At 35.8% G+C, this 26,136-nt stretch overlaps 1 protein-coding gene across 1 annotated transcript; it reads left to right on the top strand.

Moving 5' to 3' along the window:
- The first annotated feature begins 1,589 nt into the window (after window positions 1-1,589).
- Window positions 1,590-18,992, top strand: PLSCR5 (phospholipid scramblase family member 5). Its single transcript, XM_032631094.1, has 7 exons — window positions 1,590-1,602; window positions 6,734-6,897; window positions 11,268-11,310; window positions 12,240-12,460; window positions 14,493-14,654; window positions 16,274-16,435; window positions 18,954-18,992. The coding sequence occupies exons 1-7, from the start codon at window positions 1,590-1,592 to the stop codon at window positions 18,990-18,992; spliced, it is 804 nt and encodes a 267-aa protein (XP_032486985.1).
- The last annotated feature ends 7,144 nt before the right edge of the window (window positions 18,993-26,136 follow it).

The following is a 26,136-nucleotide window of genomic DNA, read 5'->3' as shown; positions in this document are numbered from 1 at the left end:
ATCAAGTTAGATGGCCTGGGAAGTCTTTGTTGCCGGACAAATATTGAAAGATTCAGTGAGTCAAATGACCATGTCCAAATGCATAGATTGTTGGCCTTATATAGGCCAAAACATATGTTTAATTCACTTAGGTTTCTATATTTTGTTTCAAAATTGGTGCTCTGTTGAAAGTCAAAATTAACTGGTCTGTTATGACCATAATTTAAAATACCATGTTTTTAAAATTAATTTTTATTGGAGTATGGTTGCTTTATCATGTTGTGTTAGCCTCCACTGCACAACAAAATGAATTAGCCATACACATATCCCCTCCCTTTTGGACTTCCCTCCCATTTAGGTTACCACAGTGCATTAGGTAGAGTTCCCTGTGCTCTACAGTATAAAATACCATGTTTGATAGTGCTAATAACAACTTAGTTTCTTTGGATCAAAGTTTTTCCAAATGCCCGTGGCAAACATTAAGAAATTTAGGAAACGTATAATTTAATTTAAAAATACTAATCATATTTATACACATTTTCTGCAAAATGATAACTCAAATAATGGCAGCTCATTTTAACCTCGAACATTTCAAAACAACAACAAAAAGAAACTTCTCTTTGCCAAATAAGAAGAACCCAAACTTTTGGCTGTCTACAGCCTGTGAGCTGACTTCATAATTTTTCATCACTATCCATGCCTTCTCAGGCCACTTAACTATTTTTAGAAGCAGACAGTGTTGCTGATAATGTAGTATATCCTACAAGTTCAACCTTTGCAAATCATGCCATCCAGGGCGACTGACTTGGTGAGCAAAATCTCCATGGTCATTTAGAAATATGAACTGTCTAGTCAAGTTTACAGTGCTTTTTTGTTTCCCCTCAGTGTACAATGCAGTTAAATATTACCTGTATGTTTCATTTAACTCTGTGAGATTATTGAAGGTTTCTATTTTCAAATTCCTGATTAATCCAATTCAACTAAAAATAAAAATAAAGATTCACTTATGTATGTAAAAAGTAGGAAGTAATCCTTTTCTTGTTACGGGGAGAGGAAAGTGGGGAGAAATCCAGAGTAAACATAAAAATATTGCCGTTCAAACATTTTCAAAATTAAAAAAAAATTATTTATAACTGTCAGAAACTTACATGTGATAAGAATGTTTTATCACAGACTCTTGTACAGGAGATTTCTAGAAATTAGAAAAGTAGAATATTTCTATTATAGTAGTAAGGGCAAAAATATATATTCCAAGAAGTAATTTTTAAACACTAAGTGGAAATAAGGCCCATAAAAATGAATGTTGTATGTTGTATATTTTCCTTCCTGGTTTTTATTATTTTGAAATTGGTCCTTCAGCCACCAAGTGGGATGATGGTTTCTGAATAGTGTTTACTTTTGATGATAGCTTTGTCTCCCCCTGTTGTTCAAAATGATAAAATACAGCACTCTGGAAACAGCAAGGCTCTCCGTTCCTCCGGTATTTGTAAGCTGACAAGAAGTATACAGATACCCTCTGAAGTTTTATGCCTGCTGTGTTTCTCTCTTTGCTGCAAGAGGAGCCTTTTCTTTTAACCTGCATGCCTTTGAAGAACTGACTCAGCATATTCATGGCCTCTAAAGGTAAGAGTAAATATAGGCAGCTAATAAATCTTTCTTTATATTATGACTGAAAATACACAGTTCTAAGGGTGTTACAATCGGTGAGATTGATACTTTAAAACCTGTCATTTAGTGCTTTTCAACGTTGGACTTTTTAACTTTGAACTCCAAGGAGCATGTTGCATTACATTTTTTAAAAAACCCTCTATCTGATAGAATGTAAAAGTTAAGATGCAAACAGTGTTTTTGTTATCATAAATATAAACCTAGTGACTTGATGTGAAAAGCTGCAGAATAAAATTTAGAATGGGAATATTTAATGCCAAACACAAAGACAAGTTGATATTCCCAGTTTAAAGGGATTTGTAGAAAACTTTTCACACATAAGTTAAAAAGTGTTAAAGTACAGTTCAATATTTTAAAATTTCCCATTTGTTGTTTAAAATATGTGATACAGCCATTTATTATAGAGAATTAAACATGTGTTTTCAGGAAATCCTAGTAAATTTAATGGACTAGAAGTAAAGATTTCTGAACTATGAAGCAAAAATCTTTCAAAATTTCTTTGATGGTAAGTTATATCTAAAAAGCAAACAGAAACTAAGCAAGCAGATTAAAGACTTTGGGAGGGGGAACTGGTAAGTTTTCCTCAAATCCCTAAAACTGCAAATATCATTAGTGTTGTCTCACTTAAAGAACTTCTCAGAAGACAAGGGATGTGCTTGTTTTAGGTAATGGGTTGCAATCTCACAAAAAATACTTGTGAAATGATATAAAAATGAAATTATAATGTGTTTTCATTCCATTATCAGAAGAAACCATTAAACTCTAGGCTATAATGGAAGTGAAGAATTATGATTAGTATAATTGGTGGAAACCTTTTAACCTAATTACAAATAGGATAATAGAGTTCACAATTTAAAATATCCTAAATTAAATTAATGATCCATTCAGAGAAACATGTATGCTTATTTGCTTCCTTTATCAAAATAGACTTTGGATGATATTTAATTTGGAACAAAGGAAGTAATCTTTTCACTTTTTGTCAACATGTAGCATACACCAGTCCCTGAGTATCACTCGGAAAGCTCAAACAAATTGTAAAATATAGATGTGAAACATCAAAATTATGAATTTTAATACATGTGTACTTCATTTTTATATTTGAAGACAGACAAACAAAACCTTGGCAAGTTCTTTCTTTCATTTAAGACTGACACTAAGACTTAGTCCAAAACACTTCATCACTTTATCAAGTAAGAGTTACAGCAACAACTGCAGCCTGTAAGGTAAAGAGTTGCAGAGTATGTGAAATATTTATAAGCTAGTTATACATTTTTAAAAGAGTAGATAGAAATTCAAAGCCAGATAGAAATTCAAAGGAGTTCCTTCTTCATTTGGTGGTCTGAGTCTCTGAAGAAACTTGTGACTAGAAAGCAATATTATAATCAAAATATGATTAATCTACCAAAAAAGCAGTGATGTTCAGTAATGATAGGGGCTCAAGACTAAACTTAGAGGCAAAACTTACGGTAGAAAACTAACACTCTTGCTCCATCTCACTCAAAATATTTAACAGATGAAGTGGGTAAAACATCTGTGAGAGACCCTATACTACTTAAAAGAAGTGAAAAATGAAGTTTCCTTTTGAATTAGAAATCTGGTTTTAGGGGGCAAGTTGGTTTATCATCATTATTTACCTAAAATATTTTTGTGGAGTTTTATTCAAATATATTTAAAGACATTATTTATAATGTCATGATGTTTTCTGGCCCATGAAACTGTATTGGCAATTAGCATTTTCCCACGGAATACAGGCTAATTAGACATTTAACACATTTTGTAGGACGTTCAATCAGCACCACGAAATCAAAGGACAGTCTGGATACTGGATGCCATTAGAACTGAGGAAATATTTGTGTGGTCTGGAGTCCCCTGGTTTAGTATAAATAAACACAATCTAAGAACAGGTTGGTCTCAGACTTTAAGTTTGAGAAAAACAGGAGTTTCCAGGATGATCTAAACTGAACAGAAGCTTCAGTTTAGGTCTTCAAAGGCTGTGCTGCTCCAATGTGAGCTGAAATCCCAGAAGAGAAAGCAAATGACCTCAGAATGGTGATCCCCGCAGTCTCTAACTGAGCCTCTACTCCCCAGTAAAGACTTTGGACATGATCTGCTCCGGGCCCCAGTGCATTAACATCTCTTAATGCCATGAAATCTAAGGACCTAAAGACCTGGGTCATAAATGTAGAGCCACTTGCCAGACACTCAAGAATCTACTGCGTTTTGTCACAGCAATAGTTTACAAGATAAAATTGGAGTAATTTGCTAATCTTTTCAACAATAAAATTGGCAATGAGAGAGAATCTAATAGGCTTCTATCAGCTATTATTAGAAATTAATCCCTACACATTTTTTTAAATTGAAGGATAACATGTGTACAGTTAAGTGCATAAAGGCACCAAACTTAAGCTCCATGATTTTAAAAATCAGGATGCACTTGTGTAACCACCACCAAGATCAAGATACAGAACATTTCTGGCACCTCATAAAGTTCCCTTTCTGGTCAATAGCCATGCACCTCCACTCCCAAGATGAACCACTATTCTGAATTTTATCATTATGAACTAGTTTTCCCCAGATCACAATTTTGTCTCTGCTTCTCTGAAAGTCAATGACAACAGTGTTTTGGGCACTAATGCCAAAGAAAGGAGGTTTGTTGCCTTTTATTATTTTCTAGCTGTTATTGCGGTAGTGGCCATTTGCTCCTCTCCCAGATTTGACATGGTGTTACCTAGTCTTCCTCTCAGTTTACTCAGTTAGTAGCTCTCGAGAAGGGCTAAGAGCAAGAGGAATTCTAAAGTCTATACCCTTTGTGTCTGCCCCAAATCTGAGAGAAGTTCAGGATGGGGGCCTTTGGGGAAGCAAATTGTTATTATCAGTGTGGAGCTCTCTTTTCATGGGGTCAAATGACAAGTTTGCTTCCATTCATTCCTACCCCTAAAGCGTGTCCAAATTCTAAATGTCACAGACCAGTATAATCTTAGAAATCCATATCGGTCTCTTCCCACAACCTTATTGTTAAATGAATAAATGAATCATTTGGCAATTAATGTCCCTCATTAACACCAAATGTACACATGACTTTAATGAGCCAACTATTACTAGAAACAGTTTATGTCAGTGTCCAAAGGACCACTCTTTAGGTGCCTGTGTTCCTTCACCAGGTTTGTTTGGGTTTTTTTAATCCCTCTCAGATGCTCACCCAGGCTATGCTTGAGAAGCAATGAATGAAGAGGAATTTATAATCTCCAAAGGAAAATCAGTCCTTTCTTCAGATTTATTTTTTAGAGGTTTAAAAGATTCAGAAGAATACCTCCTCCCCCTTCACACACACATATTACATGGACCTGGGTATCAGTGCTGAAGAGAGACCATTCTCATCTACTGTGAATTATACAGCTGTCACTCCAATTTTAGTATATGTACAATGAGTGCTTATCCAAATCTTTGTGCATCTGTTATAAATTTCTTCCTCATATTAATCCAGAGCCAGTTTCCTTGTCCTTCCCATTCATCGTTTTTTTTGTTTGTTTGTTTGTTCTTTTGCGGTACGCGGGCCTCTCACTGCTGTGGCCTCTCCCGCTGCGGAGCACAGACTCCGGACACACAGGCTCAGCGGCCATGGCTCACGGGCCTAGCTGCTCCGCGGCATGTGGGATCTTCCCGGACCAGGGCACGAACCCGTGTCCCCTGTATCGGCAGGTGGACTCTCAACCACTGTGCCACCAGGGAAGCCCCATGGGTTTTTAAAATAGTCTAAATTACTTTTCTTCATAATGGCTTCTCTGATATTTGAAAACACCCGTCATGAACCTTGCTTGCTCCATACCTACACTCAATCTAAAACAGCAAAGTGTAAACGAAATGAATGCACATGTGAGAACTCTGACAATTTGGCTTAATAAAGATGAGAAGTAAAAACACTGATAGTCTTTGAAAGAAATAATGGTATCTAATGAGGGAGACAGCCAAATGGTAGTCATGTGAGAAGAAAAGGGAAAAATAATAGTAGAAAGGTAATAAAGTATATTTTTAACAAAGAAGAAGAATTTTGCATGCACCATGTACAGGTCTTATGCATAATATTAGGCTCCAGACTAAGGCAGTATAAATAGCAAATCTCCGAATTTCAATCTAAGAGATAATTGAAATAGTAACAATTTTACCTGGCAATAATATAGAAAACAGGTGATTAAAAAATCAAAGCCAAACATTTTAGAATTCTGCAATTCTTTTATCCTTTGTAATTTTGGGTGAGCTACAAAGGGATTCATACTGTCAAAATTTTTTCGGATGCTTTTATACCAAACACTGAGGAATCAAAGCTAAATTAAATATTACACTGCCCTTAAGAAGCTCATAAATTAGTTACAAATATTCCCATTAGTTCTCAAGGTATATATCGTCAGACCAGCAGCATTAGTTTACCTGGGAACTAGTTAGAAATGCAAAATTCTCAAGCTCCACACCCACTCCAACCACAGAATTAGAAAGTCTGGAGTGTGGCCCAGCAATGGGTGTTTTAATAAGCCCCCCAGCTGGTTCTGGTGCAGGCTAGAGTATAAGGGCCCTGAATTACATCTAGCCATAGCAGTATGATTGATAAAGAGAGACAAAATATCCTTGGAAATTATGAGGCACCTTCATAATATTTGAGGAAGGGAGAATATGCTTGAAAGTCATAGTTATGATTTAAAACCTATGTCTAAGGTTATCCTTTTATGAGTAGAGAACATCTAGTTTCTTTTGCCATTGATTTTCTTTTTGCAGTGTATAATCTTTTAGCTCTTTGAATAGAAGTTTCACTTGTCTTCAAAAAATATACTTTCTAAAAAATCATTTATTTTGCCCAAATTATCCAGCTTTTCTCACAGCTACCTCTGGTAGTCTTCCACAGTCCTTTATCTCTGGCTTCGGGGTCAAGTGGTGCTGACAGTGAGTAGGAGAAATGAAGGAAAGGGCACTGTAGTGAGAGGCTACCGTGGGAGATACTCTACCCTCTGAGTTAAGAGGAAGCAAATATTATAAGACAAAACTAAATAAAACGGTCTACATTTAAATACGGACTGGGATGGTCGTTCTCTTGCAGATGCACAGAACCAAAGAAGCAGAAGTCTGCCTGGTTTTCTTCCGGGAGCTTCAGACCCAGACCACGGCCTTCACATCTCACCTTCCAATCCAGGGAACCAAGTGTGGCAGCGGGGTCCCCCTCCACCAGGGAGTCTCCCTCCTGGTCTAGAATATTTAAGCCAGGTGCTTTTATCTATTTCTACTAAGTGTTTGCCCTTAAAATGAATATAAACTTGATTTCTTGCCTTTCAATCAAGGCTGAAGAACTTCAACAAATAACTTACTGAAGTGAGAAAAGCATTATAAATCATGAAATTATAAAATCTGTCTTTTATTTATTTCTGTTATTTGGGAAGAAACATTTTTCTTTTATGGTCACTTCTAATTTCCTTGTTTAATTGTCAGAGGAAGAACACTAAACATTTTCGAGCTGTTTAGCACATTTATCATTTTACTGCTCATTGCTCAAGGTGCCAGCACATTTGGCCTGGAGAAACTGTCTAATATGTCTAGTCACCTACAGCTATTTAATTAAGGATATTGAGTACCTGTCTTAATCAAGGCACATAAATGGTATAAAACCTAGTCCCTCTCACCCAAACGTTCTGCAACCTCATTGGCAAAGACAAAAAAATGATGACAAAAAAATGCAAGCCTGGGTACTAGAGCCAGATAAGCACACAATTTTAATTTGCACAGGTGTACAGAGAAGAGAAACGTTGCTAAAGATCAAAGTACTCAGGAGAGACTTCTGCAATGAGCCGAGGGTTCAACATCTTCAACTGAATCTCAGAAAGGTGGATGGAAATCCAAGAGAAAATCAGCCTATCAAGTTAGCATTGTCTTCTGATGCTCTTGCATCTCCAGGCCAATTTGCCTGAAAGATCATATTATCATTAGGTATAGCCACTGTTCTAGTCATCGGAGGGTAAGCAATGATTCAAGCCTTATAATAAATCAATCAAGAAATATTATCACCTGAATTCTATGGCACATAAATAGCAATTGATATTTATGTATATTATTGTTGCTTTTGTATTTATCCTACAAAAGATTAGAAATACACTTACACTAATATTGAGATGTCAGCACATCTGCTGCAATTTTCAGCTTGTTTGGCACTCTTTCAAACTATAAAGTCTATCTCCTTTATCAAAATCAAATCTCTGTGTTAATTCCCTTAAGGTGCAAGAGATTTCTGTTATGCCTGATAGGGTTTAAGCTGCACGCAGCATATGTTCCTGGGAAAATGTTTATAATTGCAGATGCCTTCTCCAGAAACCCACTGGCAGACAAATGTACTTTAGAGACTGGAGAGCTCAGGGAGATATGTAAAAGAGCTGGAAAGGCTAACCTACCATCTTCCATCTGCAGGAAGGATCAGCTGTAATAGCTGACTAGAGTTGATTAACTGCTGCAAGCTGTTTGGGAATGTTGTCAGACAAGGTTTCGCCGAGTATAAAAGTGATATACCAGTGCCAGAGGGCTGAGGTTTGATGATCCCATATGGTCATCACATAGTCTTCTTCCATCCATGAATGATGACACACCCGGAGCCAGACGCTTGACATGAATACACTTTTTTCATATTTGATAGAGATATGAACCCGTTGGCTGCAGTTCTAAAATGAAGTCAATTTTCCAAACGTACACCTTTGGTAATCTTTTTCAGAAAACAAAAACATGCCACAAATTGGCAGATATTTTACTTCAAAGGGAAAGAAAATTGATAATCTTTATACTAAAAGAACACTAATTTGCTTTAAAGTGGTGCATATAGAAAAGGATGGATACACATTTTGAAAGTTTAATACTACTAGTTTGTAAGAAACATATATATAAAGAATTTCGTGAGTTAACTTTTATCTAAAACCATAAGGTTAAATAAAACTATGAACATTTGAAAATAGTACATGCTTCAATAAACAAACAGGAAAATATTCAATAAAAATCCTTCTAAGTTAAAAAACTCAAAGTAAAATTTAAAAAAAATCATCTATTCTCCTTTAATCAAGACTATCCAATGACTACTACTGAAAATCATGTTTCCATTAATAATTTGAAAATAAACTCCCAAGCGGGGTGTGTGTGTGTGTATGTGTGTATACATACATACGTACATGCACATACTTATATGTCTAGACATGTATATATATGTTGTTCATGTAGGTTAAACTTAAGAATAAAACCAATACATTCTCTTTCCAGATGGATTAACATGTTCGTAATAGTCAATAACATTATATCCTATAAGCGTCAAAGGATAACTATTTATAATTTAGTCACCTATAGCTAAGAGTAGTGAATCAAAGTCTACAAGGACACATGTAAAGATCACATTTATCTTGCTACATGTATTAAATGGAACCAATGATACCTGTAAACCTGATAAATTATACATAAGAATTGATTCTTAGTTACATATCCAAGGCTGTAATTAGGTTTCCATTCTATACCTTTCATACTTCAGGAGTCCTTTACTTGCCCTGACACCCGAATACATGACACAATCTCTTTAGACTTTCCAACAATTCCTAGTTCATCAATTAATAGCAAAAGATGAAAAGGGCTCTTTTGGACCATGGTTTATAAGTGGCCTGGGGCAATTTAAAGGAAACCACAAGAACAACCAAAACCAAGACCCTCAAATCCAGGACGCTTGCCCACAGAGGTAGATTAAGTCAAATGTTATTACAGAGGATGGGTGAGTATAAGAGTAAATAGGGAGGAAAGGTACTCAGAAGTCCCATAGCATCACTTAAGAATTGTTTCTCCCAGTTCCTAAGATTAGTTTAGTGATGTGGTACAGCAGATTTAAGAGCACGTCAAAATCAGCGGCATTACTGCTGGGTTCAAATCCCAGCCTAACCACTTATTGATACATGCTCTGTGATGTTGAGCAAACTACTTTCTCTCTCTGGGATTGTTTCCTCACATGTAAAATGTAATGATATCTAGCTCTCTGATGTGTGTGAGGATTAAATCAGACACTGTGTCAAAAAATCTGGCACAGTGACTACCTCGTGGTAGTCATTAAATAAACAACTGCTATTATTAGGTATTAGGTACAACTTCCCTTTTCAACCAATAGTCTTTAAATTTCAAGGCTGAAAACTTGATCCATGACACAAATAGTCAAAGCTCCTAAACTCAAACTTAACTTCTGCCCCCATACCCCTTCTCTATCTCTAAGTTACTCCTACATAGATCCACTGCTTAATAATTGTGCATGTCCTTTTGAAGCTTACCCCTTCTCTTTCCTCAACTCTCCATTTTCCTCAAAAGAGGAGAACAGAACTAACAATACTACACAACAAAGACCGATTCAAATTTTTTTTAAAAACTTTGTCATAGTCGTTAAAATATGTTTTAGAATATCTTAAATCATAAATTTTGGAAAAAATATTTTTGTGAATCTTAAAATGGAGGTCACATGTACTTTTATCAATAATAAGACTTAAATAGAAGAAATGATATTAGTTTTTACCTCCACCTCAGGATATACAAGGAGAGTGAAGGAAATAAGGTAATGTCATATTTTCTGCATTTGTGATGCCCAATCAATTCCAACTGTTAGTATCGATTACTTTCATTTAAAAGTTATCAGTGAGTATATTAATGTGAAGGGAGAATAAAGTGAAGAAAATTTTAAGGCAAGATAGAAAATGAAGCATTTAAAAAAGTAATAATCAGCATTGCACTCAGTGATTTTACCTTAGTGAATCTTCAAGTATTGAATATCAAAAGGAAAACATACACAAAGAAAATTCACTCTAAGAACATATTTTAAATATTTCCTTTAAAAAGCAGTTTGTACTGTATTCTGTTTAATAAGTCACTCCTCAACTGTGGCTACTTTATCTCTGTAAATTAACTTCATTTCTAATTACATAGGCAAGTTTTAATGTGTCATGCATTTAGTGGCTTAACTCTTTTCTACTTAAATTGGTACTTTGCTGGCATCAGCAGGATTTCTGGGTTTTCTTCCCCTAGTTCAAAGGAAGATGTGAATGAGAAAATTTTAAAGAATAGCTTTTTTCAGCTTTAACAAAGACGTTTCATCACTGTGAGGAATGAGTTACCGCATGATAGAGTGAAAGTAGAGTTATAGGGCTGAGTGGAGAGGCCATGCATGCAGGTCATGCATGTTTTGTTTCATTTTGGTTCATTTCTTTTAAAAAGAGAGAGAAAGAGAGAGAGAGAGGTTTAAAACCTTATAGGCATTCTTATTCAGACTGTTTAAAAATATTCTCAAAGATATTGTTTCCAAGAGCTACACTTTTATCTGATTACCACAGAAAAAAACACAGAGCTAATCACAGTTGCTAATGTTATTCTGGGCAATTCTGCCTTGAAATTTTCAGGGTTCTTGTAATTTTTAAATTTTACTTGAATAAAAACCATGTTAACTTCTTCTTCATTATAAAATGTGAGCTGTTTTCAAGCATTTCCCTCACAGAGAACATGAAAATCATCTAATAGTAATAGCTGCAAAGGTTTTCAAAGATCTGTGATGTAACACTTTTTATTTCCTTTATGTCGTCTTTTAACAGTTAGACCTGATAATTATACACCAGCAGGTGGAGCTTCTTGGAAGTAAGTATATTATATTCTGTAATTATTAAAACTGTTGAAATGTTTTAAGTTTCAGAAGTTTCTTTATATCTAAATATTTTATAAATGATAAAGTTAAATGTTTAGGATAGATTAAAAAGAGCACTAGGCTTATTTTTTAAAATATTGAAAGTAAAATTATTAGTCTGATATAGATAAACATAAAAGCATAAAACTCCCCAAGTCTTTGATGATACTGTCATTAGGAATCTAATATTATTTTTAATCTTAAAGTAATAAAAACTATTTGGTCATTTCCATGGCTGCTAATAGTTTAAATTTTCTTAATGCTGTAATTTCAGACATGGAAATCAAGGCTGAGACTAAATAACAAAAAATCATCAAAACAAAATATGTTTTATCATAGTGTCAGTGATTCGTCAAATAGGCAAATCATTTAACAATACACAAATTTACAATGATGACTAACTGAATTCAAATTAATCAAGTATTTTTGTCCTTAACTAAGATATGTCAAAATTGTAATAGATAGCATGCAGCTGTAGATATAATACCAGATAGAGATTTTAGACAAAATCATTACTATCAGTGTGAGTTGTCTCAGTAAATTCCATAACAGTGATAGAATTATTATCTGAGTATTTGATCCTTCTTTACAACGTTGCTTCCCTAGTTGAAAAGTGGTACTATATGTGTCCAAGTAGGTCATATATCTGTAATCAAAATTTAGTAATTGCACAACTTTGTTCTCAGAGTTTACTTTGATTTCTATGCCTAAATCCTCCAAATTTCGAGCACGGAAGTAGATGTGTCTGAATAAGATACCATATACTTAATAACTGATCACACACTCTGTTTTCTTTTAATAACTCAACCATTTTTACTCATATAAAGTTTTGCTAGTAAGCAATAAGCATGATTTTGATAATTATTTTTTTTTGCTTTATTAGTGATACTTGGCACTGAGACCTCCAACAAATATGAGATTAAAAACAGCTTGGGACAAAGAATTTACTTTGCAGTGGAGGAAAGCATCTGCTTCAATCGTACTTTCTGTTCCACACTGAGATCTTGCACTCTGAAGATCACCGATAACTCAGGTCGAGAGGTGATTACAGTCAACAGGCCCTTGAGGTGTAACAGCTGCTGGTGCCCTTGCTACCTACAAGAGGTTAGTCTTTGGCTCTGGGTGTGCTTGTATTTTTCCATGTTTGGAAAGATCAGTAATTATTTCTTAAATAAATGGCATTCATCTGGAGATATGGGGCAATTAACCTTTCAATTGGTTGAATTAGAATGTTGCTCCTTTAGGATCAGAACAGCTTGAGGATTTGGTGATTCACTAAATTTTTTTTTCCTTTCCAACCAAAAACTATAGTGGCTTCTGTGATGTTAATCGGTAACGACAGCTCATGCATCATGTAAATGAGACACATCCTCCTGAATCTCTGTATTAGCCACGTAATTGTAATAGCTGTAAGTTCCACCATTAAGCAAATCTACCGTTTTTCTTCTCTTATTGGTGCAAAGTTCAGGGAGTGCTGAGTGTTACTAAACTCTTCTAAAGTATTCTCTTGGGTAGGTATTATTTTTAGCACAGAATCTCAGGTTCCATTCACCCATTTATGACAAACTTCAAGGTTTAGCAAAGACTATGTTCTTGTTCTAGAGGGAATCATCTGATTCTTATATTTTTAATATATAATAGATTTTCATCACGAATAGATCTATAGTAATAACTTTCATTGACATGATGTAGCTAAGTTGATATGGAAAATATACTTACTTTGATGTTTTTGATATCATAACACCTCTATAAGTTAGAAGGAATAGATTTTACTCTCTACATTTTGCAATTGAGGAAACTGGGGCTTAGAGAGTGGAGGTTCCTTACCTATGATCACACATATAGAAGATACAATAAATGGGACTTGATCCAGGTGTCTTTATTCAAGCCCAAGCTTCTCTATTGAGGACCTATGTATAAATAGTCTACTTAGCACAAAGGAAAATAAATAGTAATATGGAACTCTCCTTAATTAGAGAAGTTTCTCACAATATATATTGAAGCTAATTCTCCATTTATAGGCAATTACCTGGCTAAGTGATAGGATTGCTAAGGTACTTATATACGGAGCCCAAAAATTTTTATACTTTTACTGGGGATATTCAAGATCTAATATGCCCCAAGATGCTAAACTTCGTATAATCCAGAATATATGCCCATTTGAAAATTTCTGATAATTGATGTTTTATTTCAAAGTAGCCCCATGTCATATAACTTAACCATAAGACGCATCCTAATACTGATTAATACGTTTTTTAATTTGGTTAAAATCACATCAGTTACTTTAAAAGTTATCCTAGAACAAATCTATATAATTCTAAGAAGACTTGTTGAAACCACCTTTGTCCACCTGAAAACACTACAGACATGCACATAAGACTATGATCTTAACAAATAAGGAAAGACAAAAGGAGATCAGATGATGAGCGCTGGTTTGATCTAAAAGCAAACAATGTTCATCATTTTCACCCACTTCCAGCTTAGTTTACAAAGTATTTGATTTGGCTACATAAATACGTTGAAATACAATATTATGGACAATGAAGAAATCAGGGGAATAAAGGATGATGGAGTAAAATACTAAAGTCAGCCCTGAAAATGCAAGTGCTAGTCTTTAACACTGGACAAAATGAAACAAATCAAATTGGTGTGTAACTCTGCAAGAAGCATTTGTTTTTAACTGAGCAAGAAGCATTTGTTTTTAACGGAGCACAGAGAAGCTAGAAGTTGGCAATCCAAAGAGAAAAAAGTCCATAATAATCAGTAAGTGACACTTAAAAATAGATGTGTGTTGTGGCCACAACTGAGAGGGGATGGAAACATCTTCAATGCTTGACCAATTACTGTACTTGGAACAAAATGGCAAAGAAGCCAGTGTCCCAGGGTCAGAAAACAGCTTTGGGATAGGTTCTCCTTAGGGAAGGAAGATCAAAGACATGGACGTTTAGCGCATAATGCAGAACACATATCTATATAGTGAATTTCTTTGTTTCTATAAATTATTTTAAAAAACCCAGTATAAGATAGAAGCAGATATTTAGAAGCTTTTATATACTGTTTAGAAGTAAGCTGACATTATAGTAAAATTAAAATACAACAACTTTAGGAAATCTTATTTTATTATCTCTTCTTACAGTTAGAAATCCAAGCCCCTCCTGGTACTATAGTTGGTTATGTTGCACAGAAGTGGGACCCCTTTCTGCCTAAATTCACAATCCAAAACGCAGACAAAGAAGATATTTTGAAAATTGTTGGTCCTTGTGCAACATGTGGCTGTTTTGGCGATGTGGATTTTGAGGTATGATTGACAAAATGAAGGACCGTTTTCACTTAGGTCCTGATTTTTTGCAACATAATTCAATTTTTAAAATGTTCAAATCATGAAACATCTCTGAAATAGATTTAGAAAATTACATATTTGTGAAATAATGTAAGAAGTAATATTGTACATGCCAATAATAACTCATAATTCCAGAGATAGTAAGTTCAAGAATTTTTTTAAAACATACTACAAAAATATGATTTATGTGGAATATAGTGCCTATGGTATAAAGCAAATATATTTAGTTCAGAATCACCAAAATTACATCTTCTTTCCTACATCCCTGGTGGTAACATATTCAGTCCTGATCTCAAGAGCACACTCCATTAAAATACCATTAATTTAAAAGCTATGTTCATAAGACTTGCTAACTTCATTTTGTAAAACAATCTATTCTCATGTAAACATATTTGTGTAAATTGAATGTTAAAAAACAGTAATTACTTGCAAATTCAATGTGCAAGAATGTGAACTATCTTAACAGATTTTCCTAGAGGATATAGTCTAATTTAAAGTATGTATTTCTTTTTCATTTCATTTCATTTCACTCCATTCATTCATGTATATCCCACATAGGACATTAAGGTTGCAGGATTTCAGGGAACACTATTCACCTAGGATACAACGTACATTTTGCAAAATGAGCTGTCATAACTCCAGCCCACGCCAAAAAGACTTGGTATAACTTTCCTAAGAGTAAAGGATAAAAATATGCCCTATGATTGAGGAGAGCTTAAGAGTTTCATTATTCATGGTATAGACATGGCCTAAGTAACTTTCTCTATTTTCTATCCTCTACTCCCATACAGAAAGTGAAAGTTTATACTGAATCACTTTCAGCCTTTGAATGAGAAACAGGGCAAGCAAATGAATAGTGGATAAAGTTTAACTGTAGATTCCTTCTAACTGAAAAGAACTATAGACTTTTGATGTCAAAGTCTGAATTTCCCGTGTGGTACATTAGCCCAGAGAATTTTTCGAATGAAAAATAGGACTTAGGGTTAGTTATAAAGGAATGACCTAGTAAATATCTGAGTATAATATAAAAATGAAATTGAGCAATGACTGATAATATTTAAACATATTAGTAATTATAAAATCTTAGCAATAAAAATTAAAAGGTTATAAATTGTACTTAGAAATTATTTTTTTCTAAAAAATTTCTTCTAAAATATTTCACATATTTTTTTCTTTTCTGATGAAGAATTCAGATTTAAAATCTGGACTTCAGGTAAAGGAATCATGGTTAGACCATATAATTGAGACTATGTACCTGCTGCCATCTTGTGGTAGCCTGTCCTCAATTACTTGAGGCTATTAAATTCTCAATCTGCATACAAAAACAAAAAGAAAAAAAATAAATAAATGAATTACAATGGATTAAAAAATGTCAGAAAAGCAAAATTCCTGAAGAGTAAACTGGAAAGTTAAATCTACAAACCTATGCTTATATAAAGGAATGAGTACCATCATTTAATTGTCATTTAAAGATGATGAATAAAATAATTCCTATCTCTCATGAAGTAAATATATGAAGAAATGTAAAACCATCTGTATCACCTTCAAATTTACAACTTCTTATTTTCTTTTCAAAGGTGAAGACCATTAACGAAAAGCTTACAATTGGGAAGATTTCAAAGTACTGGTCAGGATTCGTAAACGATGTCTTCACCAATGCTGACAACTTTGGAATTCACGTTCCTGCAGATCTAGATGTGACAGTCAAAGCAGCCATGATTGGTGCTTGTTTTCTCTTTGTAAGTGCAGTCTTAAAGAGTAAAGGTGATTTATTTCCTTCCTTTTCCCTTGTTGATTATTATAGAGCCAATCCCGTTTTACACAGCATTTACTCCAAAGAGTAAGTTTAATCATAGAAGGTTAGTTTGGGGCCAACATTCTTCAGAAGTCAGAATGTACAAGCCTGCATTTCTATTAGGCAGGTCTCCTCCAGTGGCCCTCATACCCCCTCTTCCTCGAGGATTGATACCCCGTCAACATCCTACTCATCATTTCTCGAAACCTGAGTTATCCTTCTCTTTCAATTTTAGTTTAGACTTTTGGCTTATTTTCACTTTCACTGAAAAATATTTAAACTTAAATATCATATTATTTATCCTGTGTAAAGTTCAGGACTTAATAGTTTACCAAGGAGTTAGGTGATATTCAGAATGTGAAAAGTACTGTTTTCTTGCCCTTCCAATATGTACGTAGATACATGAGTAGGCAGAGATGAGTTAAGATGTATCAGTTTCCATTATTACAAAGATATAATGTCTTTGTCCTTTCTTCTCAACTTCCAATTTCATTAAAAAACATTTTCTTCTAGATTGGTGATAGGAGAACAGAAGTCAAGTAATACCAGTGCCAAAGGTATTGGCCTTTGGGCTGGTTTTCCTGACTTTCCTTCTGATATCTCCCTCATTGCTTACCATCTTCAGTGCATTCACAAAAGCCCATGGAATTATAAAATAAACCTACATTCTTCCTCTCATATTTTGTTATTCTTCAGGGTTTTAGGATCCTAATCTTATGGTGATATTAACGTGTGCTGCTGTGGGGGAAAAAAACGGTCCTATTAGTCTCTTCTAGAGACACTTGGGAATTATATTAACTAAAAATAATTCCCCAGTGACATCACTGATGGATACTTAGAGTTTAATTAAAAATATATATTAGGGGACTTCCCTAGTGGCACAGTGGTTAAGAATGCACCTGCCAATGCAGGGGACACAGGTTTGATCCCTGGTCCGGGAAGATCCCACATGCCGGGAAGCAAGTAAGCCGGTGCACCACAGCTACTGAGCCTGCACTCTACCGCCCGCGAGCCACAACTACTGAGCCCCTGCATGAGCCACAAACGTTGAAGCCCGGGCACCTAGAGCCCGTGCTCCGCAACGAAGAGTAGACCCCGCTTGCTGCAACTAGAGAAAAGCCCGCGCACAGCAATGAAGACCCAATGCAGCCAAAAAAACAAACAAAAAACCATATATATATTAGGATTTTTTTCTCCAGCAGCTTAGAGAAACGATTTTAACTTATTCATTCCCTATCATTGGTAGACGTAGAATTAATACGTAGAGAGCTAGGTTTCTATACTTACTAAGTCATCACTTACGCTCAATTCCCATTTTCATCTACAGATCTAACCAAGTCCAGTCAATTTTGCCTGTCACCTAATACTTTTTCAATTTCCCACTCTCCTTACCTGTTTGGTAAGGCTTTTAATTTGCCACTTCCTGCTCACCCCTTCTATGTTTTGACGATTTCTGCATTTCGACACCAAACATGCCAGCGATCATGTGCGTGCATGCACGTAAAGGTGCGCACGCGTGCACACACACACACATGCCCTTTTCCCAAAACCTTAATTTGGCCTTTCTGTTTAAGCCCCTTACTTAATATTTATATTAAAAATAGATTATCTTTAATCTGCCCTACTGACCTATTTTATGTAACAAGCTGATGGCAAATATGCACTGTCAACAATTCCCTATGCCTATAAACTGAAGAAGTACTGATCTAGATAACATCCAAGTAATCTGAAAGGATAACTTTTTAACTCCAGTGTCTGAGGGAGAAACACACTCACTGAGACTATCAGACAGCTCCCATCCATTGCTTTTCCTTTCCTTTTTACCATAATATCATAAAATATTTGCACTTTTTTGGATAAGATAGCTTTTAAGATAATTTGTCACCAAGAATTGTCTTTATTGCTGTCTCCATTTTATTACCTTGGGGTGAGAGAGCTTTAGAAAGCTGTCGGTGTGAGGATATTCCCCGATCCAAACAGCAAAATTCACAAGTGTAATCTTATTATTGGTCTCTTCTTGTTTGAGGCTACCGCTACACAACACACACCTCTGACCCCTCCCCGCCAAAGTTCCCTCTGGTATACTTCCTCAGATGACTGCCGAGTTACTGACCACAAAGTCCATAATGATATGTCTACCTCTTGTTTAAAGGTCAGAGTCTATCACAACTTCCCACGCTGACCCAGACTGCCCTACCATCTAATTCTAAAAAGTCTTGATCACCCCAAATTTGACTGGTGATATCATGCTGATTCAGATAAGGTTTCCAAGTTACTTGTACTCTGTAAATTAGACATCTAAGTGTCATGAAGCGAAAAACTTTGATTTCTCTCCTACTGATAAATCACATGTTCCTGGAGCACCACTGGGAAACATAATTGCTTTACGTAATCAAAGCTTACATGTGAGACTCTTGTTGCCTTTTTGTAAATTCACTCATATTCCATTTATTTATTTGTAGGATTTTATGTTCTTTGAACATTCGCTTGCTGGATTATAACAAGCAAGATGACAAAAACAATAAAATATGCAGAACAGATTTCAGTAAGTAAAAGACAAGTTTAAATGATCTCTTTCCCTTTGAAGAGGTCTGTATTTGATGCTAATTCTTTTTCATTTTCTTCTAGAAATCCCCTGGGCTCTGGATTTCAGTTCTGAATGGCTTGAGTATTGGCTTTTTTTGGTAACAAAATGTTAATTATTATATTTATTAAAGCATAATGTAATGAAGCAATTATCTGGTTGTGAATGCATGATAGCTAAAGACAAGATGACTGGCCTTAGCAGAGTGTCGCTTGGAGAGATTACCATTCTTTCTTTTTATCCTTTTGAAGTTATTGCATGGTAAGCATGAAAGATGAGAGCTAAGGCTTGCAGCATCACTGATGAAAATTCAATGTTTAGAGAGCACTTTGAAGTTTCTCTGGTACTAGGGCTGGTTACTAATCAAAAGGACTGGATTTCTAAAGTATTTTTTCATAAATAGTCTTTTTTGCTTTGTTTATTAATCTTCTTATTGTAGTGAGACATTTTTACGTTATGTTGGAAAAGCTAAAAGTTGGGTAAATAATACGTTTAAAGGTGAGACGGAAGATAGATGAAATCAATTTGTTCTAGTGGCAAAAGGCACAGTTACATTCCATAAAAAAGATAATATGTACAAATCAAAGTATGTTTTAAATACATACCCATGCTAGGGATTTAAATAAGCATATTAATAGACTTCTAAGTTAGTATTAATAAAGCAGTGGTATAGAGCAGGAATTTTATCTATTTGCAGTAAAAGTTCAGTCAAAAAAGGGATCTGAGGCTCTGAAAAATAGACAACTCCAGGCCTTAAAAACAAGCAAACAAAACAAACAAACAAAGCCTTAATACCTGAGGCAAATACAGATGTCAGGAAACACAGCCAATTCAATCAATTAACGCCTTCCATTTTAATGTTTTCATAGTCCTCCAGATTACTATGTCTAGTTGTCCACACATTTCCAAAGTCCATTCAAAAGGAAAATCTTTTTTTATGAATGACAATAGTCCTCTCCCCTCTTCAAAATGAGGAAACAAATTTGTTTTAAGCAAAGCAGCATGTAGGCTCTACTTTAGAGTTACACAAACATGCCAGACACTATGCTTGCTGTGACTTTCTGGTGGGGTAACAAAACGAAGTAAAAAAGAAAACTCAGGCAGTATGTGGAAGGCTGCCTGGCAACCTCTCTTTCCCCACGCTGCCCTGCCCTCCATGTCCCAAATGTTCTCCCTAAAGATGATCCTGCTTTCATAGCTTTTTCTTATCCTTTACTTTGATTTCCAAAATGAAAGATTTTTGTAACTGATGTTACAACAGCAGCACAGCAGTGGTTGAGACTTTCACAGTGAGGCAAGAATTGGAGAAAGAAAACACCATTTGTAAGTACTGCCTTTTAATATGACAATATTTTGGATTTTTAAAATATTTAAATGAACCCTAAAACTAGTGAAAAGAGCTACTTAATACCTACATCTAATGGAGACACCCCAAGAATCAAAATCTTTCTTAGAATATAACACTCATTTTAAAGTTGGCCGTATTAAATGAAAACCTGCTACAGTATTTGCTCACTCCAACAGATTAGGACCCATCCTTTCTCTCCTTCTTCGTTAAAGATGAAATTGATCTTTGAATGTCTTCTATGCACCACTTTTGTCTTTACCACCAAACATGAGCCCACAAAAGACTAGGGAGACTCTTGCTTTTCAGTGAAAAGTTTAATGAAAAGAAAGCAGCTCTAGAAAGACATTTTTCCTCATTGCCTTTCCTTGGCCCACTATGCTCTCAGAATACAGGTTCCAACCCTGTTTACTCTGAAATATGCTGGGAAAGTCTTGACCAGATTCAAATTCTTCCCTTTCATTCATTTTTTCATTAATTTAATAAATACTTCTTGACTCCCTCCTATATGCTCAAAATAGAGTGCCCCCGCCCCATGAAGCTTACAGTTTAGTTAAAGAGATGGCTATTAATCCAATAATGACACAAACAGAACTTAGATTTTCAGCATGAGAAGTGTTTACAGGAGATAGACAAGGTTCTCGGTGAGGTAGGGGTATGTGACTTGGTCGGGGAGTGAGGGAATGATGGTGGATTTAATATGCGTAGAATAAGTCAGAGCAGGAGGAAGAATGTTTTAGGCTGAGATACTAACATTTGCAAAGCTTTCTGATGGAGGAAAAGGAGGACATGATAATCTCAAGTGACTTAAAGAAAGCCAGTGATGGAAGTTCAGACAATGGAGAGGAATGTGGTACAAGACGAGAATGAATGGAGTCTGGAGGCCATGTTGAAGATTTTAAACTCTGTTCTATTAGCAAACCATCTGATAAAAGTTTATAAGGAGACAGTTGACTGATGAAAGATTAGATTGGTGAGAGGCCTTGAGAAGGTGCTCATGGACCAATTAGTGTTACTAAAGTAGTTTAGACGACAGCTAATGGCAGCTCGGATTAACGTGATGCTCATGTAAAGGGAGAGAAGTCAGCAGATTCAAGATATATTTGGGAGGTAAAATCACCCTTACTTGATGCTGGGTTGAAAATGGATGTTCAAGGGAGAAAGGGGATTTCTGGCCTATAACATGTAGTGACAGAGAGAACATTAGAAGAGGATCTGGTTTGGTGGTAAAGAAAGAGTGTGGGTTCCGTTTTAAACACATTAAACCAGTAATGCCTCTAAGTCTTCCAAAAGGAAATGTCAAATAGGCAGGTGGGTATCTTTTCATCTAGTGTATCTGTGGAGAGAAAGATGAGTTTATGAGAACTATATGGACCCACAGAGATCTGAGTAATCTCTGGTTTACTTCAAAGGTATCCCTAACAGATATTTTGAAACCTGCATGGACAATGAGTTCATTCATTCATCTAAATAATACTTTATGGAATTACTTCTGTGTACTAGGCACTGTATTAGCAGTGGGGATATTATGCTAAGTGGCCATTATTCCTACTCTAAAGATGCATTCAACAAATACTTGTAAAGTTCATATTATGTGCTAGGCACCTATGTCATCAATAAGTTGCAGCAGTGAACAAAGCAACAAAGTACCTGCCCTCTTAGAGCTTGCATCCTAATGCAGATAGATAGTAAACCAACAGGGAACAAAAATATCATGTAATTATAGGTGATCATAAATACTGATAAAGAGTCTATCACTCAATATCTAAAATAATAAACTGAATGTATTTCTTGCTAAGGCAAGGGAGGGCTGAGCTTATAAGACACAGTTTATAAGCAGAGAACTTACAAAGGGTTTTGGAAAAGTGTGGAGTTTAGAATCTGGAGTATTGGCTTTAGCTATGGAAACAGGTTTACCAGAGTAAGACTGTTGCTCACTGGCTGACTCTCAGACATCTGTTCACTGGATGGAAGCTGTTGCTGATTATCTGATTTTCAGTCTGATTTTCAGGAGTTGATTGCAGGGGATGTTGCTGATTTCCCTTCAGAAGTGTGTGCACTTTTGTAATCAGTCAGACTGATTAAAACAAGTTTAATACAGGCACACCTCATTTTATTTCACTTCACTTTATTGTATATTTTACAAATTGAAGGTTTGTGGCAACTCTATGTTGAGCAAGTCTATGGGTGTCATTTTTCCAACAGCATTTGCTCAATTTATGCCCCTGTGTCATAATTTGGTAATTCTCATAATATTCCCAACTTTTCATTATTATGTATTTATTGTAGTGATCTGGGACTAGTGATCTTTGATGTTACAATTGTTAATTGTTTTGGGGCACCATGAACAGAGTCCATATGAGATGACAAATTTAATCGATAAATGTTGTTTGTGTTCTGACTGATCCAACCGACAGGCTGTTCTCCCATCTCTCTCCCTCTCCTCAGGCTTCCCTTTTCCCTGAGACATAATAATATTGAAATTAAGCCAGTTAATAACCCTATAATGGCCTCTAAGTGTTCAAGTGAAAGGAAGAGTTGCAGATCTCTCACTTCAAATCAAAAGCTAGAAATGGTTAAGCTTAGCAAGGAAGGCATGTGGAAAGTCAAGGTAGGTTGAAAGCTAGGCACGTACACCAGTTGGTAAAGTTGTGAATGCAAAGGAAAAGTTCTTCAAGGAAACTAAAAGTGAACACATGAATGAGAAGAAAGCAAAACAGCCTTACCGCTCATATGGAGAAAGTTTTAGTGGTCTGGACAGAGGATCAAACCACCCAAAACATTCCCTTAGGCCAAAGCCTAATCCAGAACAAGGCCTTAACTCTTTTTTGTTTTATGAAGGCTGAGAGAGGTGAGGGAGATGCAGAAGAAAAGTCTGAAGTTAGCAGAGGTTGGTTCATGAAGTTTAAAGGAAGAAACTGTCTCCAAAACATAGAAGTACAAGGTGAAGCAGCAAGTGCTGACGTAGAAGCTCCAGCAAGTTATCCAGAAGACCTAGCTAAGATCATTAATGAAGGTGGCTACAGTAAACAGATTTTCAATGTAGGCAAAACAGCCTTATACTGGAAGAAGATGTCATCTAGAACTTTCACAGCTATAGAGGAGGAGTCGATGCCTGGCTCAAAACTCCAAAAGACGGGCTGACTCTCTTGTTAGGGGCTAAGGCAGCTGGTGACTTTAAGTTGAAGCCAGTGCTCAGTTACCATTCTGAAAATTCTATGGCCTTTAAGACTTATGCTAAATCGACTCACCCTGAGCTCTATGAATGGAACAACAAAGCCTGGATGACAGTGCATCTCTTTACAACATGGTTTACTGAATATTTTAAGCCCAGTGTTGAGACCTACTGCTCAGAAAAAAAGATTACTGCTCATTGACAATGCACCTGGTCACCCAAGAGCTCTGATGGAAATGAACAATGGGATAAATGTTGCTTTCAGGTCTGCTAACACAACATCCATTCTGCAGCCCATGGATCAGAAGGCATTTCAATTTTCAAGTCTTATTCTTTAAGAAATACATTTCATAAGTCTGTAGCTACCACAGATAGTGTATTCCTCTGATGAATCTGGGCAAAGTAAATTGAAAATCTTCCAGAAAGGATTCACCATTCTAAAAGTCATTAAGAACATTCATGATTCATGGGAAGAGGTCAAAATATCAACGTTAACAGGAATTTAGAAGAAGTTGATTCCTAGCCTCATGGATGACTTTGAGGGGTTCAAGACTTCAGTGGAGTAATTAACTGCAGATGTGGTAGAAACATCAAGAGAACTAGAAATAGAAGTGGAGCCTGAAGATGTGATTGCACTGCTCCAATCTCATAATCAAACTTTAAGGGATAAGGAGCGTAAGGAAGTTTCTTATGGATGAGCAAAGAAAGTGGTTTCTTGAGATGAAATCTACTCCTGGTGAAGATGCTGTGAAGATTGTTGACATAACAACAAGGGATTTAGAATATTACATCAATTTAGTTGATAAAGGAGCAGCAGAGTTTGAGAAGATTGACTCCAATTTTGAAAGCAGTTCTACTGTGGGTAAAATGCTATCAGATAGCATGGCATGCTACAGAGAAATCGTTTGTAAAAGGAAAAGCCAATTGATGTGGCAAACTTCATTGTCTTATTTTTAAGAAATTGTCATAGCCATCCCAGCCTTCAGGAACCACCACCCTGAACAGTCGGCAACCCTAGACACTGAGGCAACACCCTCTACCAGCAAAAAGATTACAACTCGCTGAAGGCTCAGATGATGGTTAGCAATTTTTAGCAATAATGCATTTTAAAATCAAGGTATATACATTGTTTTACTGGACATAATGCTATTGCACACCTATTAGACTACAATATGGTACAAACATATGTTTTATATGCACTGGGAGACCAAAAAATTTGTGTGACTCACTTTACCGCAACATTTGCTATATTGCAGTGGTTGGGAACTGAACCCACCATATCTCCAAGGTATTCCTGCCCAGGTTTTGATTATTATTCTTTGCTATAATGAACAAGCAGTTATTTCCTAGGAGGGTGAAAACTTTATATTCCCAAAAACCATGAAGAAAATAATTCAAGATAAAAAAAAAATAGAGAGAAATGAAGCTGCTGTTACTTTTGAACAGCAAAAGGAAATAAGGCAGCAATTCATAAGAATATTTGGGAAAAGAGAGTTCCAGGCAGATGGAAAAGCAAGTGCAAAGGCTCTGAGTCAAGGGGCTGCTGGACAAGTTTGAGAAATGCTGGAAGCCAGGGCAGTTGGAGTATATTAAAACAAAGGAAGAGAGGTTTGAGCTGTAGTAGGAAAAGTGGCCAGGGGCTGGATCATATGGAGTCTTACTAAGCAAGGTATGGAAGGGTAATTGATAAACCCTGGAATTTGATTGCATGTGGGATGTAAGGAATATTAAGAACTCATGGATAAAGCCCCAGTTTCTATTGTGGCCATGCCACTCACCAAAACAGGTGGAATTTAGTTTTACAGGTGCAATGATAAAAGAATATACATGAAGGAACAAAAAGAGAAAGAATTAAATACATTTAGGGTGGGAAGTCAGAACCCCTAGAGAGTAGATAACAGTACCTGAGATGAGTGTGTATCCTCCAGGCCAGGTGGGGTCAAAGCCAGGAAGTGTATGTCTGGGAGAACATTCCAAGCCAAGAGCACAGCGCTAAGGCACAGAAATGAGAAATGTCATTCTCAGTACCAAGAATGAAAAGCACCCAGGAGTTCAGGATGCACCTAGTAAGTTCATAGTTTTCTTGGACAACGAGGCCATACTTTCCCACTCAGCTCTCCTCCAAATTGTAGCACTAGATCATGATTCAAAGAATAGCTTCTTCTCCTGGATGTATGTTCTACGTCTATACTTGACCAAAGCATCCTCTAAGGGCTGTGAAAAATTATCTAGACACTAGATTGAACTCAGAAGTTGAGTCTGAGTGAACCAACAGGTACAGAGAAAAACAAAACAAATCAAAAACCTTGAATATTCGTCCCTATGCAGAATATTCTGGAGGAGAAAACCTAAAGCTCACCAGATAAATCACCTATATTTCGCTACAAGAGAGGTTTCGATAGATGATCTGAAGAATCAAAGTATAGCCCAGACAGCATACATAGCAGTTCACTGAAATTCTGATTTCTTGGAACCTTAATTAGAGGTTTATATACATTTGTTTTAGATTTGTTGTTGTTTTTAATCAGAATAAGAATAAAC

This window comes from Phocoena sinus, chromosome 4 (genome assembly GCF_008692025.1).
Source record: "Phocoena sinus isolate mPhoSin1 chromosome 4, mPhoSin1.pri, whole genome shotgun sequence".
In the NCBI taxonomy this organism is placed as follows: Eukaryota; Metazoa; Chordata; class Mammalia; order Artiodactyla; family Phocoenidae; genus Phocoena; species Phocoena sinus.
Note: the sequence above shows the minus strand (reverse complement) of the source record. Positions and strands in the feature narration are given on the sequence as shown.

Excerpts from the sequence above, each read along its gene's own strand:
- PLSCR5 (XM_032631094.1), top strand. Across the intron at positions 12,461-14,492 it reads GCCCTTGCTACCTACAAGAG|TTAGAAATCCAAGCCCCTCC; the intron begins GTTAGTCTTTGG and ends CTCTTCTTACAG. Across the intron at positions 16,436-18,953 it reads TTGGTGCTTGTTTTCTCTTT|GATTTTATGTTCTTTGAACA; the intron begins GTAAGTGCAGTC and ends ATTTATTTGTAG.